Below are 13,700 nucleotides of genomic sequence, written 5' to 3'. Positions count from 1 at the left end.
AAACTATTTCTGAAAATGAGCCAAGATGTTTTATTTCCACATATCAGGAAAGGAGTGTTTGCCAAGTGAACTGCCAGAACAAACCAGAATACCACTGCTAGAGAGTAGCGTTGTTGTTCTTCTCCCCATGTAATGCACTTTAAATACATTTTGTGTGTTTTAAGTTGAACCCATGCACACTGTGTAGACATGTGCTGAGATATGACTGACATTGTTTGAATACTCATGCTGTATGTTCAAGCCCAAAGCTTTTAGGGAAACAGGACTATTTCACTTTGTAAAGCTTGAACAGAACAACATCAGGGTATGAAAGTAGTACAACCTATTTTCAAGAGTCGATTGTGATTACTGGAGCTGACTCTTCTCAGAGAAACTTTTTACACAAGAAGACGAAAGGGAATGCAGAGGGGCGGGACTTCAATATCACATCTATAACTGAGGCTCCAGTTACAAACGGTGAAGTATTATGTAACAGGACTTGCCCTACATAACACAATAGTAGCAGAAGAGAAACGTATGAAGCAGAGGAACCAGCAGCCGTCAGCATGTCTTTAGGTCCGGACCAGGTATGTGTCTCTATTAATATAAGATGAGTTTGTTACAGCAGCTCAGTGGTCAAGGAAGCAAAGTGAGTGAGTTTCAAAGGGCTACTTCTCTCACGTTGGGTTCATTTCTAGTTACTTGTTGTCTTAAGTATTTTTAAAACGCATGCATAGTTAACAAATCTCGCTGTATGCAGACGTAAACAGATGTTTAGACGTTTCCTTTTAAGAGTGACTTCAGTGTTTTTCTATTCTTCTCCACACAATCAATCGGCTGCACTTTAACTACACATGCTTTCTTGATTATTTTCTTTTTAGTTCACTCGACCAGAAATCTTTGATTTCCACGGAGTCTCAATGACCCACTACTTTACAGACAACTGGGAGAACGTTCAAAACTTTCAGGCCAGGCCAGATGATATACTCATAGCAACATACCCCAAAGCAGGTAACCATGAAGCCTAACATGAACAGGTGCTGTGGGTACAGAGGTCAGGGGCTGTTTGATGTTCCTCTCCGTCTCTCTCTTCCGGTCTTTTAGGAACCACATGGCTCTCCTACATCCTTGACCAGCTGTATTTTGGTCAGATGGAGCGCCAGACATCCGTCCCAATATTTGATAGAGTGCCTTTCTTGGAGATCATTTTGCCATCTGTGATTTCAGGTATGTAGCTCACTGTAGCTGTCCACAAACGACTGAAGCACTGTACAGGTCCAATGCTTTGCTCACTCCATCTTTACCTCTTCATACAGGGAAAGACCTGGTGGACAACCTCCCCACCTCTCCTCGACTCATTAAAACTCACTATCCGGTCCAGTTTGTGCCAAAGTCCTTCTGGGAGCAAAACTGCAGGGTCAGTAGTTTGTGTGTTACTTGCAAGAGGCTGAAACAGATGACAAAGTCACACGTGAGGCATGTCTACCTACAGTTAGGGTTATCAGAGATGTTTTAGTCAGAGGGCGTTTCCCTTCTTTCATCTGAATGCTAGAAGCCTGTTACCCAAACAGGAAATGGGGAAACTCGAGGAAATGAAATTGCTTGCAGTAGGGAAGGCCGACAGAACCCAGAGGATGCAGAGGCAGAACCTCGCGGTCGGGGACAGAAGGCTGAGCCGTTTACCGGGGCAGAGGCAGAGGAGGAGAAGTCCAGACAGGCAGGGTCGGCAACGGGAAACCAGTCGGAGGGTAAACGCTGGAAAGTCTGGCATAATGCGGAGAAGGATCCGGCAGTGAGTGAGAGTGAGACTGAGGTCTAAATAGTAGGTGCAGCAGAGAGAGCGGGTGAGAGTGATGAGGTGAGGTGGGTGTGACTAACAGGTGCACTGACTGAGCTGATGAGGCGAGTGACAGATGTGACACCTTATTTGTAAAATCCTCAGGCCGTGGATACATCGTTTTCTGGCGCGCGCACCTCGTGTTGGCTTTACTACGGCGAGCATAAACTAAGTTTATGAGTAGAGAGTCGAGTCAGTGGGCAAGCAGCCATAACTGGCCCCCCAAAATATGATGCAGTTTGATGCAGCAGAATGCGAGATTAGCCGTGGACAGACACAGAGGTGCACACTCACGGACAATCTTATGATCTTCCTGGCAGAGGGAGTAGTGAGTGTTCCATTCCCCTTTTATGTGCTAACCTTTGGGTTGACTGAACAACCGAGGATGTTTTATGTTTGTTGACGTCTCATGTAACGCTGCTCCTCCAATCATTTCAGTGTTTTCTTCTTCTGTAGATCGTCTACGTGGCCCGCAATGCCAAAGACAACATGGTGTCTTATTTTCACTTTGAACGCATGAACATGGTTCAGCCAGAGCCCGGAGACTGGAGCAGCTACATCCCCAGATTCATGGAGGGAAACAGTATGTGTGAAGCTCAATGACTAGAGATGAGATGCACAGATTTGTAATGAACAACACTGAGGGGCTTTAACGTTTGTCCTGTGGTCTCAGTGGTGTTTGGACCCTGGTACGACCATGTGAACGGCTGGTGGAAGAAGAAACAGACCTACCCGAAACTCCACTACATGTTCTACGAAGACCTGGTGGAGGTAATCTAGTCGTTATTGTGAGGCTCCTCCCATTCAGGCTGCTGTCCTCCTCTAGCTGGTAATAATGCAACAACGATATCTGATGTGTTTCCAGGATACCGGACGGGAAATAGACAAACTCTGCTGCTTTCTTGGTTTGTCTCGTTCGGACGAGGAGAAGAGAAGAGTCACTGACGGATCTCATTTTGATAACATGAAAAAGGACGGCATGGCCAACTACTCTACCCACCCAGTTATGGATTTAAAAATTTCTCCTTTCATGAGGAAAGGTAACGTGATGAATAAATGTGTGTGACATGAAGAAAACTAAATATCTGATTCTCCACTTTAAACTAAAACAGCCGAGTGGTTCTGTGTGGTTCTGCAGGGAAAGTTGGTGACTGGAAGAACCACTTCTCTGTGGCCCAGAGTCAGCTGTTTGATGAAGACTACAAGAAACAGATGACGGACGTCACTCTTCAGTTCCGCTCTGAACTCTGATGAAGAGCGCCTGTGTCGGCTCATGAGCGGCTGGTCTCATCCAGCATTCGTAGCTATACCTACGAAAAAGAATACATATCCCACAGAAATATAATGAATGATATTCACGTGATCATAAACAAGGAAGTGTAGAGATTGCAAAAGGCAGAGCAGGCCGGAGGTGGACGAGTTTGACCCAGGAGACTTTGATTTGTGGTGTAACTTAATTACTACAGTAATCATTTTATGTATAACTCTATCTAAGAACTTCATGATCTTTCCATAAACCTAAGTTGTATCCTGTGAAGATGGAAGTTTATTTTAAAGACGGACACACGTCGCTGCTTTAGTAGGAAAATGTCCATAAAATGAGGAGTAACTTGTCTTGAGATAGAAACTGTTGAGGACATGATGATTATGAATGACGATATAAAATGAAATGGCTGGTCATGTCTGAAGGTGAATATTCCTTTTATAAGAAGAAAATGTGTGAACTAGACAATGATGTAATCACCCATGAGTTAAGAACACGTATATTATCAGTTCGTCTGCCTCTTAAAAAGCATTAAAAGTTGATGTGTGATTGAAGAGCAGCTGTGTGACTTCACTATTTACATGATGAGTGTGATCAGTAGAATCTTTTTATTTGCAATAAAGAAGTGCAGTGAAGCTCAATGCCACTGGAGTCATAGATGTACAGCCACTTCTTCTGAGCCACCGCATACATGGCCTCACTGTGGAGCCACCTACACACACACACACACACACACACACACACACACACACACACACACACACAGTTACTTACAGAAAGGGTTGCTGGTCGGTGAAGCGTGTGGGAGGTGACTTACTTCACATCGTTGACGGTCTCCATCACGTTGATCTCACACATCAGCTGTTTGGACTGCCAGTCGATACAGGCAACATGGCCTCTCCTCCCACCGAGCAGCAGTTGACTGAAGGGAAGAAAAACACACGACTCAAACATTTGAATCAAATGTTCTGTATTCTAGCGTAAACTGTAGCGACTCAGCTGATATTATATATGGAGTCTGGAGAGAGAGACACTGACCGCCCAGTCTTGCTGTAATCCACTCGATATGGTCCAAACTGAGACAGCTTCAGATTAAAATACTGAGGAGGGGGAGAAAAAAAGAGAATTCATAAAAAAGGCAAGAAAGCTGGGAACCTTTATGTTAAGACTCCACATATCTACGAATATGTAAATTAAATAAGTTAAATCAACATTTAAAATAACATTTGGTATTTAAAGTTCACAATATAGACTTTTAAAACCAAGGCGTCCAGCTCTTGTACGTCAGAAGTCTCTCTGCTGTGTAGACATGTGCTGAGATATGACTGACATTGTTTGAATACTCATGCTGTATGTTCAAGCCCAAAGCTTTTAGGGAAACAGGACTATTTCACTTTGTAAAGCTTGAACAGAACAACATCAGGGTATGAAAGTAGTACAACCTATTTTCAAGAGTCGATTGTGATTACTGGAGCTGACTCTTCTCAGAGAAACTTTTTACACAAGAAGACGTGAGAGAATTCAGAGAGGCGGGACTTCAATATCACATCTGTAATCCAGTTACAAACGGTGAAGTATTATGTAACAGGACTTGTCCTATATAACACAATCGTAGCAGAAGAGAAACGTATGAAGCAGAGGAACCAGCAGCCGTCAGCATGTCTTTAGGTCCGGACCAGGTATGTGTCTCTATTAATATAAGATGAGTTTGTTACAGCAGCTCAGTGGTCAAGGAAGCAAAGTGAGTGAGTTTCAAAGATAGATAGATAATAACTTTATTGATCCCGCGAGGGGAAATTATTTTGTTACAAGCAGCAATAGGTGCAGCAAAAGGGCTACTTCTCTCACGTTGGGTTCATTTCTAGTTACTTGTTGTCTTAAGTATTTTTAAAACGCATGCATAGTTAACAAATCTCGCTGTATGCAGACGTAAACAGATGTTTAGACGTTTCCTTTTAAGAGTGACTTCAGTGTTTTTCTATTCTTCTCCACACAATCAATCGGCTGCACTTTAACTACACATGCTTTCTTGATTATTTTCTTTTTAGTTCACTCGACCAGAAATCTTTGATTTCCACGGAGTCTCAATGACCCACTACTTTACAGACAACTGGGAGAACGTTCAAAACTTTCAGGCCAGGCCAGATGATATACTCATAGCAACATACCCCAAAGCAGGTAACCATGAAGCCTAACATGAACAGGTGCTGTGGGTACAGAGGTCAGGGGCTGTTTGATGTTCCTCTCCGTCTCTCTCTTCCGGTCTTTTAGGAACCACATGGGTCTCCTACATCCTTGACCAGCTGTATTTTGGTCAGATGGAGCGCCAGACATCCGTCCCAATATTTGATAGAGTGCCTTTCTTGGAGATCATTTTGCCATCTGTGATTTCAGGTATGTAGCTCACTGTAGCTGTCCACAAACGACTGAAGCACTGTACAGGTCCAATGCTTTGCTCACTCCATCTTTACCTCTTCATACAGGGAAAGACCTGGTGGACAACCTCCCCACCTCTCCTCGACTCATTAAAACTCACTATCCGGTCCAGTTTGTGCCAAAGTCCTTCTGGGAGCAAAACTGCAGGGTCAGTAGTTTGTGTGTTACTTGCAAGAGGCTGAAACAGATGACAAAGTCACACGTGAGGCATGTCTACCTACAGTTAGGGTTATCAGAGATGTTTTAGTCAGAGGGCGTTTCCCTTCTTTCATCTGAATGCTAGAAGCCTGTTACCCAAACAGGAAATGGGGAAACTCGAGGAAATGAAATTGCTTGCAGTAGGGAAGGCCGACAGAACCCAGAGGATGCAGAGGCAGAACCTCGCGGTCGGGGACAGAAGGCTGAGCCGTTTACCGGGGCAGAGGCAGAGGAGGAGAAGTCCAGACAGGCAGGGTCGGCAACGGGAAACCAGTCGGAGGGTAAACGCTGGAAAGTCTGGCATAATGCGGAGAAGGATCCGGCAGTGAGTGAGAGTGAGACTGAGGTCTAAATAGTAGGTGCAGCAGAGAGAGCGGGTGAGAGTGATGAGGTGAGGTGGGTGTGACTAACAGGTGCACTGACTGAGCTGATGAGGCGAGTGACAGATGTGACACCTTATTTGTAAAATCCTCAGGCCGTGGATACATCGTTTTCTGGCGCGCGCACCTCGTGTTGGCTTTACTACGGCGAGCATAAACTAAGTTTATGAGTAGAGAGTCGAGTCAGTGGGCAAGCAGCCATAACTGGCCCCCCAAAATATGATGCAGTTTGATGCAGCAGAATGCGAGATTAGCCGTGGACAGACACAGAGGTGCACACTCACGGACAATCTTATGATCTTCCTGGCAGAGGGAGTAGTGAGTGTTCCATTCCCCTTTTATGTGCTAACCTTTGGGTTGACTGAACAACCGAGGATGTTTTATGTTTGTTGACGTCTCATGTAACGCTGCTCCTCCAATCATTTCAGTGTTTTCTTCTTCTGTAGATCGTCTACGTGGCCCGCAATGCCAAAGACAACATGGTGTCTTATTTTCACTTTGAACGCATGAACATGGTTCAGCCAGAGCCCGGAGACTGGAGCAGCTACATCCCCAGATTCATGGAGGGAAACAGTATGTGTGAAGCTCAATGACTAGAGATGAGATGCACAGATTTGTAATGAACAACACTGAGGGGCTTTAACGTTTGTCCTGTGGTCTCAGTGGTGTTTGGACCCTGGTACGACCATGTGAACGGCTGGTGGAAGAAGAAACAGACCTACCCGAAACTCCACTACATGTTCTACGAAGACCTGGTGGAGGTAATCTAGTCGTTATTGTGAGGCTCCTCCCATTCAGGCTGCTGTCCTCCTCTAGCTGGTAATAATGCAACAACGATATCTGATGTGTTTCCAGGATACCGGACGGGAAATAGACAAACTCTGCTGCTTTCTTGGTTTGTCTCGTTCGGACGAGGAGAAGAGAAGAGTCACTGACGGATCTCATTTTGATAACATGAAAAAGGACGGCATGGCCAACTACTCTATCAGCCCAGTTATGGATTTCAAAATTTCTCCTTTCATGAGGAAAGGTAACGTGATGAATAAATGTGTGTGACATGAAGAAAACTAAATATCTGATTCTCCACTTTAAACTAAAACAGCCGAGTGGTTCTGTGTGGTTCTGCAGGGAAAGTTGGTGACTGGAAGAACCACTTCTCTGTGGCCCAGAGTCAGCTGTTTGATGAAGACTACAAGAAACAGATGACGGACGTCACTCTTCAGTTCCGCTCTGAACTCTGATGAAGAGCGCCTGTGTCGGCTCATGAGCGGCTGGTCTCATCCAGCATTCGTAGCTATACCTACGAAAAAGAATACATATCCCACAGAAATATAATGAATGATATTCACGTGATCATAAACAAGGAAGTGTAGAGATTGCAAAAGGCAGAGCAGGCCGGAGGTGGACGAGTTTGACCCAGGAGACTTTGATTTGTGGTGTAACTTAATTACTACAGTAGTCATTTTATGTATAACTCTATCTAAGAACTTCATGATCTTTCCATAAACCTAAGTTGTATCCTGTGAAGATGGAAGTTTATTTTAAAGACGGACACACGTCGCTGCTTTAGTAGGAAAATGTCCATAAAATGAGGAGTAACTTGTCTTGAGATAGAAACTGTTGAGGACATGATGATTATGAATGACAATATAAATGAAATGGCTGGTCATGTCTGAAGGTGAATATTCCTTTTATAAGAAGAAAATGTGTGAACTAGACAATGATGTAATCACCCATGAGTTAAGAACACGTATATTATCAGTTCGTCTGCCTCTTAAAAAGCATTAAAAGTTGATGTGTGATTGAAGAGCAGCTGTGTGACTTCACTATTTACATGATGAGTGTGATCAGTAGAATCTTTTTATTTGCAATAAAACAACAAGAGCTCATTCATATGGTTCCTATTGTTCTCTTCATGTGTGAGATATTAAACTAAATATTCAGGAAATAGCTAAAGAGATAGTTGGTATGAAAGTTGCACTACACACAATAACATGTAATGTACTTAGTTACTTTCTACCAGTAGTTACTAAAACTAACTAAACTATTTTAAATTCAACCTCACCGTCTCCTTACCTTCTAATGTTTAGTCTCCAATAGTTTCTCATTTGTTTTCTATTCATACACCCCTTATTACTTAGTTATTTTACTCTATTGTGATGACTTTTATTCATATTCATAAGATCACACATTGTGGTCGGTGAGCGTCATAAGGCGAGTGTCCTGATAACGCTGTGGTTCAGTCCATGAGGAAATGACTCTACTTCTCTCTTGGTTTAATACCTCAGTAAACATGAGTTTATGGTCTCAATCTCTAGTTTCAAGTCTTCTTCAAAACAGCAGGATAATCGTCCGCTGACCGAGCGTCTGCATGTGAGGAGTCTGGAGTGAGAGCGAGTAGATTTGGAGCTAGTCATTGTTAAACGTTGTTGTCGGGGGAAATCTAATGACTAATTAAGTTTCTCCTATTTGACAACAAAGATGTTGTCTGCTCACGAAGCCTTATGGTCTGGTGTGACCTGGTGTGACCTGGTGTGACCTGATGAGACCTGGTGTTACCTGATGAGACCTGGTGTGACCTGGTGTGACCTGGTGTGACCTGATGAGACCTGGTGTGACCTGATGAGACCTGGTGTGACCTGGTGTGACCTGATGAGACCTGGTGTGACCTGATGAGACCTGGTGTGACCTGATGAGACCTGGTGTGACCTGGTGTGACCTGGCTGGGTGAACTTCCTTTGACCCCTAGGGAAAGCAACTGTTTGCATGTTTAGGTGCCGAAGCGTCTGGGGGAAGACTAGAGTCCATTCAGCTGTTGTCCTAATTAAGAGTGATCATCAACCTGTAAGAGACGACGGCACTCACTCAGAGCTGAGCTATAATCATGACTTCCTCTGTTACCATAGGGCGACCTCTGTGAGACAACAGAGTGTTAAGTGAACCAGTCATAAACCGTCCTGTGCTTTGTGTGTGTGTGTGTGTGTGTGTGTGTGTGTTGACACGTTGACTTGTATGTGTACAACCCTGACTCCTTCTTGTGAGAATAAATACTCTGTGATAATGACTTTTACATCGGTCTGAGTTGAGTAACAGTGATACTCGTTACCCGGAGAGGTTGGAAGTCGTTAAATGTTTGGTTAAAACCTGTGGAGCTAACATTAGCAGAGGACGTTAGCACGTCTATGCTACACTAGCTACTGAAGCTATACTTGATGTCTTCACTTGCTGCTTTAGCTTAACATGAAGTGAACAAAGACCCGTCTGTCTTTACAGGAACAGTTCTCTGAACTACCAGCGGTCACTGCCTGAAACTACCAGAGGATAAAGTGTAGTCGGTCTCTATAAAGCATTCAGTTTCCAGGTACGAGGTCCAAGTTTCTTTTATTACTTTAAAACACAGGATTGTAAAACAAAGTTGTATAGTTGTCGTCCCTTTATGCTACTCACAACAACAGTCACACAACAGTCCCCCCCCCCCGATGAGACCTGGTGTGACCTGATGAGACCTGGTGTGACCTGGTGTGACCTGGCTGGGTGAACTTCCTTTGACCCCTAGGGAAAACAACTGTTTGCATGTTTAGGTGCCGAAGCGTCTGGGGGAAGACTAGAGTCCATTCAGCTGTTGTCCTAACTAAGAGTGATCATCAACCTGTAAGAGACGACGGCACTCACTCAGAGCTGAGCTATAACCATGACTTCCTCTGTTACCATAGGGCGACCTCTGTGAGACAACAGAGTGTTAAGTGAACCAGTCATAAACCGTCCTGTGCTTTGTGTGTGTGTGTGTGTGTGTGTGTGTGTGTGTGTGTGTGTGTGTTGACACGTTGACTTGTATGTGTACAACCCTGACTCCTTCTTGTGAGAATAAATACTCTGTGATAATGACTTTTACATCGGTCTGACTTGAGTAACAGTGATACTCGTTACCCGGAGAGGTTGGAAGTCGTTAAATGTTTGGTTAAAACCTGTGGAGCTAACATTAGCAGAGGACGTTAGCACGTCTATGCTACACTAGCTACTGAAGCTATACTTGATGTCTTCACTTGCTGCTTTAGCTTAACATGAAGTGAACAAAGACCCGTCTGTCTTTACAGGAACAGTTCTCTGAACTACCAGCGGTCACTGCCTGAAACTACCAGAGGATAAAGTGTAGTCGGTCTCTATAAAGCATTCAGTTTCCAGGTACGAGGTCCAAGTTTCTTTTATTACTTTAAAACACAGGATTGTAAAACAAAGTTGTATAGTTGTCGTCCCTTTATGCTACTCACAACAACAGTCACACAACAGTCCCCCCCCCCCCCCCCCCCCAACGCATCAAGCAAATCTAAAGTCTGAATCAAATCTCTTCCTGCTGACCGTAGTGAGGGGGTTAAGCTTGGCTTTCTCTATGGGGGTTTAGCCTATGAATTATTCATAGGGTGAACACAGCATCAGCCAATAGAGAAGCAGGAGATCCAGTCCTGATCACGCCTTCATGTTCTCAGGAAGTTGTGCAACAATCCACAGCATAGAGAACATAACAAACTGACTTCATTGTGGATGATTCAGACTCTGTTTCAGAAACTCTCAACAGGGTAAGTGGGCTACTTTAAACTGGAACAGGGACAACAAATACATATGTTTTAAAATGTGCTTCACTTTAAAGTTATTTTGTTTGACTTGAGTTCATGTTTTCTGAACCATTTCATCTGTGTGCTGAGATTAACTGGTGAAACATTTAGGCACAATCCTCAACTGGACAATATTTGACAGAAGTGAACCAAAACAGCAAAGAACACAAACACCAGGCACTGCAAATTCACTCGAAGCCGATGTAAAAGTCATCGTCACAGGACATTTATTCTTGCAAGGAGACAGAGTTGAAACACATACAAGTCATGCATCAAGGCTGTTCACAGGTCTGTCTCTGAGTCTCTGATATTTATACTTCTGATAACACACAAGTGCGTTTGCACAGAATCATTTGCATAAAGCTACGTTGCATGTCTTGAACTCGTCTCTTCCGCACAAGCAAACGTCATCTAGACGTTTAGTTAGATATACAATCATTCCTTACAGAAGGTCACAGTGACTGCTAAACGAGGAACATCTGAGATAACAAGTGTGAAGAGAGTTCACACAGGAGTCACAGACTTCACGGAGCCTTGTATGTTAAACAATAAGAACTGATCATTCTAAAAGTTATTTTTCTCCAACAGAATCCTAGTGTAAACACAGCATCAGCCAATAGAGAAGCAGGAGATCCAGTCCTGATCACACCTTCATGTTGTCAGGAAGTTGTGCAACAATCTACAGCATAGAGAACATAACAAACTGACTTCAGAAACACTCAGCAGGGTAAGTGAGCTACTTTAAACTGGAACAGACACAACAAATACATATGTTTTAAAATGTGCTTCACTTTAAAGTTATTTTGTTTGCCTTGAGTTCATGTTTTCTGAACCATTTCATCTGTGTGCTGAGATTAACTGGTGAAACATTAAGGCACAATCCTCAACTGGACAATATTTGACAGAAGTGAACCAGAACAGCAAAGAACACAAACACCAGACATGCTTACAGGTTTTCTATTAAACTCACCGTACATTCATTTATTTGTAGGAAGTGAAAGTGTACATAACAGCTGCATTATTCAGGTTATTACAGTTGTGGTTATTGTTGCTCTTTTTTGTATTTTATTTGGTTTTATTAGGGAACACTTTTAGCTGAACTTCAGATGTTTTTGTTCCTCTACTACTGTACAGTTCAGTACATTATGTGTACGGATACTTGACTAATAAAGCTGATTCTACTCCAGTACTGTACTTAAGTACGACTTCAGTACTTTACCTTAGTAATTCCATTTTCTGCTTCTTTATACTTTGACTCTGCTCCATGTCAGATGGAAATATTGTACTTTTTTCTCTACATTTCATCACGGTTCTCAGGTCATTATATTGCATATTATACTCCATTAAATCCTGCTAAATGTTACACACTGTTCCTTTAAGTAAAAGATCGGAGTACTTCTATCACCACTGCATTTATCTCCCTCAAAAGCAATGACATAAAATGAATGACATGAAATATTCCACTGACCACTAATCATTATTGGTAAAACCAGTTCAAATGTGATCATTTCTTTTGTCACAGATGGATGTGAATCATCAGTCAGCAATATTTGACTTCCACGGAGTCTCCATGTCTCATTACTTCACTGACAACTGGGACGAGGTGCAGAACTTTAGAGCGAGACCGGATGATGTTCTTATAGCTACTTATCCTAAAGCAGGTGTGTGTGTGTGTGTGTGTGTGTGTGTGTGTGGAACTTTTGGCATCGTTGTTCTACTTTTAATAAATCATTTAATGTTGATGAATGCCCTGGCTCAATATGTTACCGACGCTCATGTCACAACAGAACCATGTGTTCCTTAACCTCAGGAACAACGTGGGTCTGTTACATCCTGGATCTCCTGTATTTTGGGCAGACGTCTCCAGAGCCTCAGCCGTCCATCCCTCTTCATGAGAGAGTTCCGTTTCTGGAGCTCATCAAACCTTCTCTACCCACAGGTAGTAGGAGTCCGTTCAGGGCTTCCATACACGAAGCTCCTCATGTAATTATCAATGGATTTTTATAAGATAAGGAAAACACAATTCTTAGTTTCCGTTGATTAAAAAAATCGTTACGAATATTCTAGAGAGGTCAGCAGGAAGATGTCAGGATTACGGTATAATCTCATCACATGATCACATGTGTTAGAGCCAGTACTCATAAACACACTGAACAACACAGACAGTACACTCTGTGCACTTAAGCCACTGATTATTGCTTCTCTTCACAAAAGGTAAAGACTTGGCAGACCAGCTTCCCACCAGTCCTCGTCTCATCAAAACTCATCTACCGATCCAGTTTGTGCCGAAGTCCTTCTGGGAGCAGAACGTCAGGGTAAAAGCCACGCACACATGTGAGTTATGAACCACACGTAATTATGATGCGGACTACGGTTTCTCTTTCTGCAGATAGTCAACGTGTTTCGTAATGCAAAGGACAACGCGGTGTCCTATTACCATTTTTGCCGCATGAACACCACCATGCCAGAACCTGGAGACTGGAGCACCTTTCTGCAGAACTTCATGGAGGGAAAAGGTGAGTTCAGAGGAGCTTTAGTGTGTCGTTTCCTGCATCACCACCTCATCTACATATCATCTTGTTGCTTCAGTGGTGTATGGATCCTGGCACGACCATGTGAACGGCTGGTGGGACAAGAGACAGACCTATCCAAAAATCCACCATCTGTTCTATGAAGATCTGATCCAGGTGAGGTGTGTTGGTAGCTGGAGATGCTTTCAAGAGAGCTTCCAAGCGCTCCTGACCGTTGAGTCTTCAATCTCGTCCTCAAGAAAAAGACGTCCGCTTGCTGGTCGTTCATGTTGGTAGTTTGAAACATTACAACATGCTGTATGATTAAAGGACTTTGACATGTTTGTGGAAAGTTAGATGAAAAGATGTATGCAACTGTCATGTCTGTACTGACCATATGAAGGTGGTTAGCTTAGCGTAACAGAGGGAAACAGTTCCAGGTGAAGATGGGGGTCTGTCATGATACTGGGCCGATGTGTAGAGGTG

The 13,700-nt window shown here is 43.3% G+C and overlaps 3 protein-coding genes and 1 long non-coding RNA gene across 4 annotated transcripts in view; 3 read left to right on the top strand and 1 right to left on the bottom strand.

The window, feature by feature from the left end:
* The first annotated feature begins 456 nt into the window (after positions 1 to 456).
* LOC137886936 (cytosolic sulfotransferase 3-like) lies at positions 457 to 3,634 on the top strand. The gene is made up of 8 exons (XM_068729645.1): positions 457 to 566; positions 861 to 990; positions 1,084 to 1,206; positions 1,296 to 1,396; positions 2,273 to 2,399; positions 2,490 to 2,587; positions 2,682 to 2,856; positions 2,955 to 3,634. The coding sequence occupies exons 1-8, from the start codon at positions 546 to 548 to the stop codon at positions 3,065 to 3,067; spliced, it is 888 nt and encodes a 295-aa protein (XP_068585746.1). The 5' UTR covers positions 457 to 545; the 3' UTR covers positions 3,068 to 3,634.
* On the bottom strand, positions 3,612 to 4,182 carry LOC137886937 (uncharacterized). Its single transcript, XR_011105009.1, has 3 exons — positions 4,119 to 4,182; positions 3,898 to 4,002; positions 3,612 to 3,792 (listed from the first exon to the last, which is right to left on the bottom strand). It is a non-coding gene; the product is annotated as an uncharacterized lncRNA (long non-coding RNA).
* Positions 4,183 to 4,671: 489 nt separating this feature from the next.
* LOC137886922 (cytosolic sulfotransferase 3-like) lies at positions 4,672 to 7,987 on the top strand. Its single transcript, XM_068729620.1, has 8 exons — positions 4,672 to 4,759; positions 5,129 to 5,258; positions 5,352 to 5,474; positions 5,564 to 5,664; positions 6,541 to 6,667; positions 6,758 to 6,855; positions 6,950 to 7,124; positions 7,223 to 7,987. The coding sequence occupies exons 1-8, from the start codon at positions 4,739 to 4,741 to the stop codon at positions 7,333 to 7,335; spliced, it is 888 nt and encodes a 295-aa protein (XP_068585721.1). The 5' UTR covers positions 4,672 to 4,738; the 3' UTR covers positions 7,336 to 7,987.
* A 2,573-nt stretch (positions 7,988 to 10,560) lies between these two features.
* The window catches only part of LOC137886923 (cytosolic sulfotransferase 3-like), a 4,072-nt gene continuing 932 nt past the window's right edge, over positions 10,561 to 13,700 (top strand). The window contains exons 1-7 of the mRNA XM_068729621.1: positions 10,561 to 10,668; positions 11,293 to 11,431; positions 12,227 to 12,365; positions 12,515 to 12,643; positions 12,919 to 13,019; positions 13,094 to 13,220; positions 13,294 to 13,391. Coding sequence (XP_068585722.1) covers positions 12,227 to 12,365; positions 12,515 to 12,643; positions 12,919 to 13,019; positions 13,094 to 13,220; positions 13,294 to 13,391 — 594 coding nt within the window. The 5' untranslated portion in view covers positions 10,561 to 10,668; positions 11,293 to 11,431. The remainder of the gene's footprint in view (positions 10,669 to 11,292; positions 11,432 to 12,226; positions 12,366 to 12,514; positions 12,644 to 12,918; positions 13,020 to 13,093; positions 13,221 to 13,293; positions 13,392 to 13,700) is intronic.

Source organism: Cebidichthys violaceus, unplaced genomic scaffold (genome assembly GCF_023349555.1).
Source record: "Cebidichthys violaceus isolate CVI_PGR_0920_01 unplaced genomic scaffold, fCebVio1.0.p SCAF_47, whole genome shotgun sequence".
NCBI lineage: Eukaryota > Metazoa > Chordata > Actinopteri > Perciformes > Stichaeidae > Cebidichthys > Cebidichthys violaceus.
The sequence above is the reverse complement of the archived record's forward strand: the minus strand, read 5'-3'. Positions and strand labels throughout refer to the sequence as shown.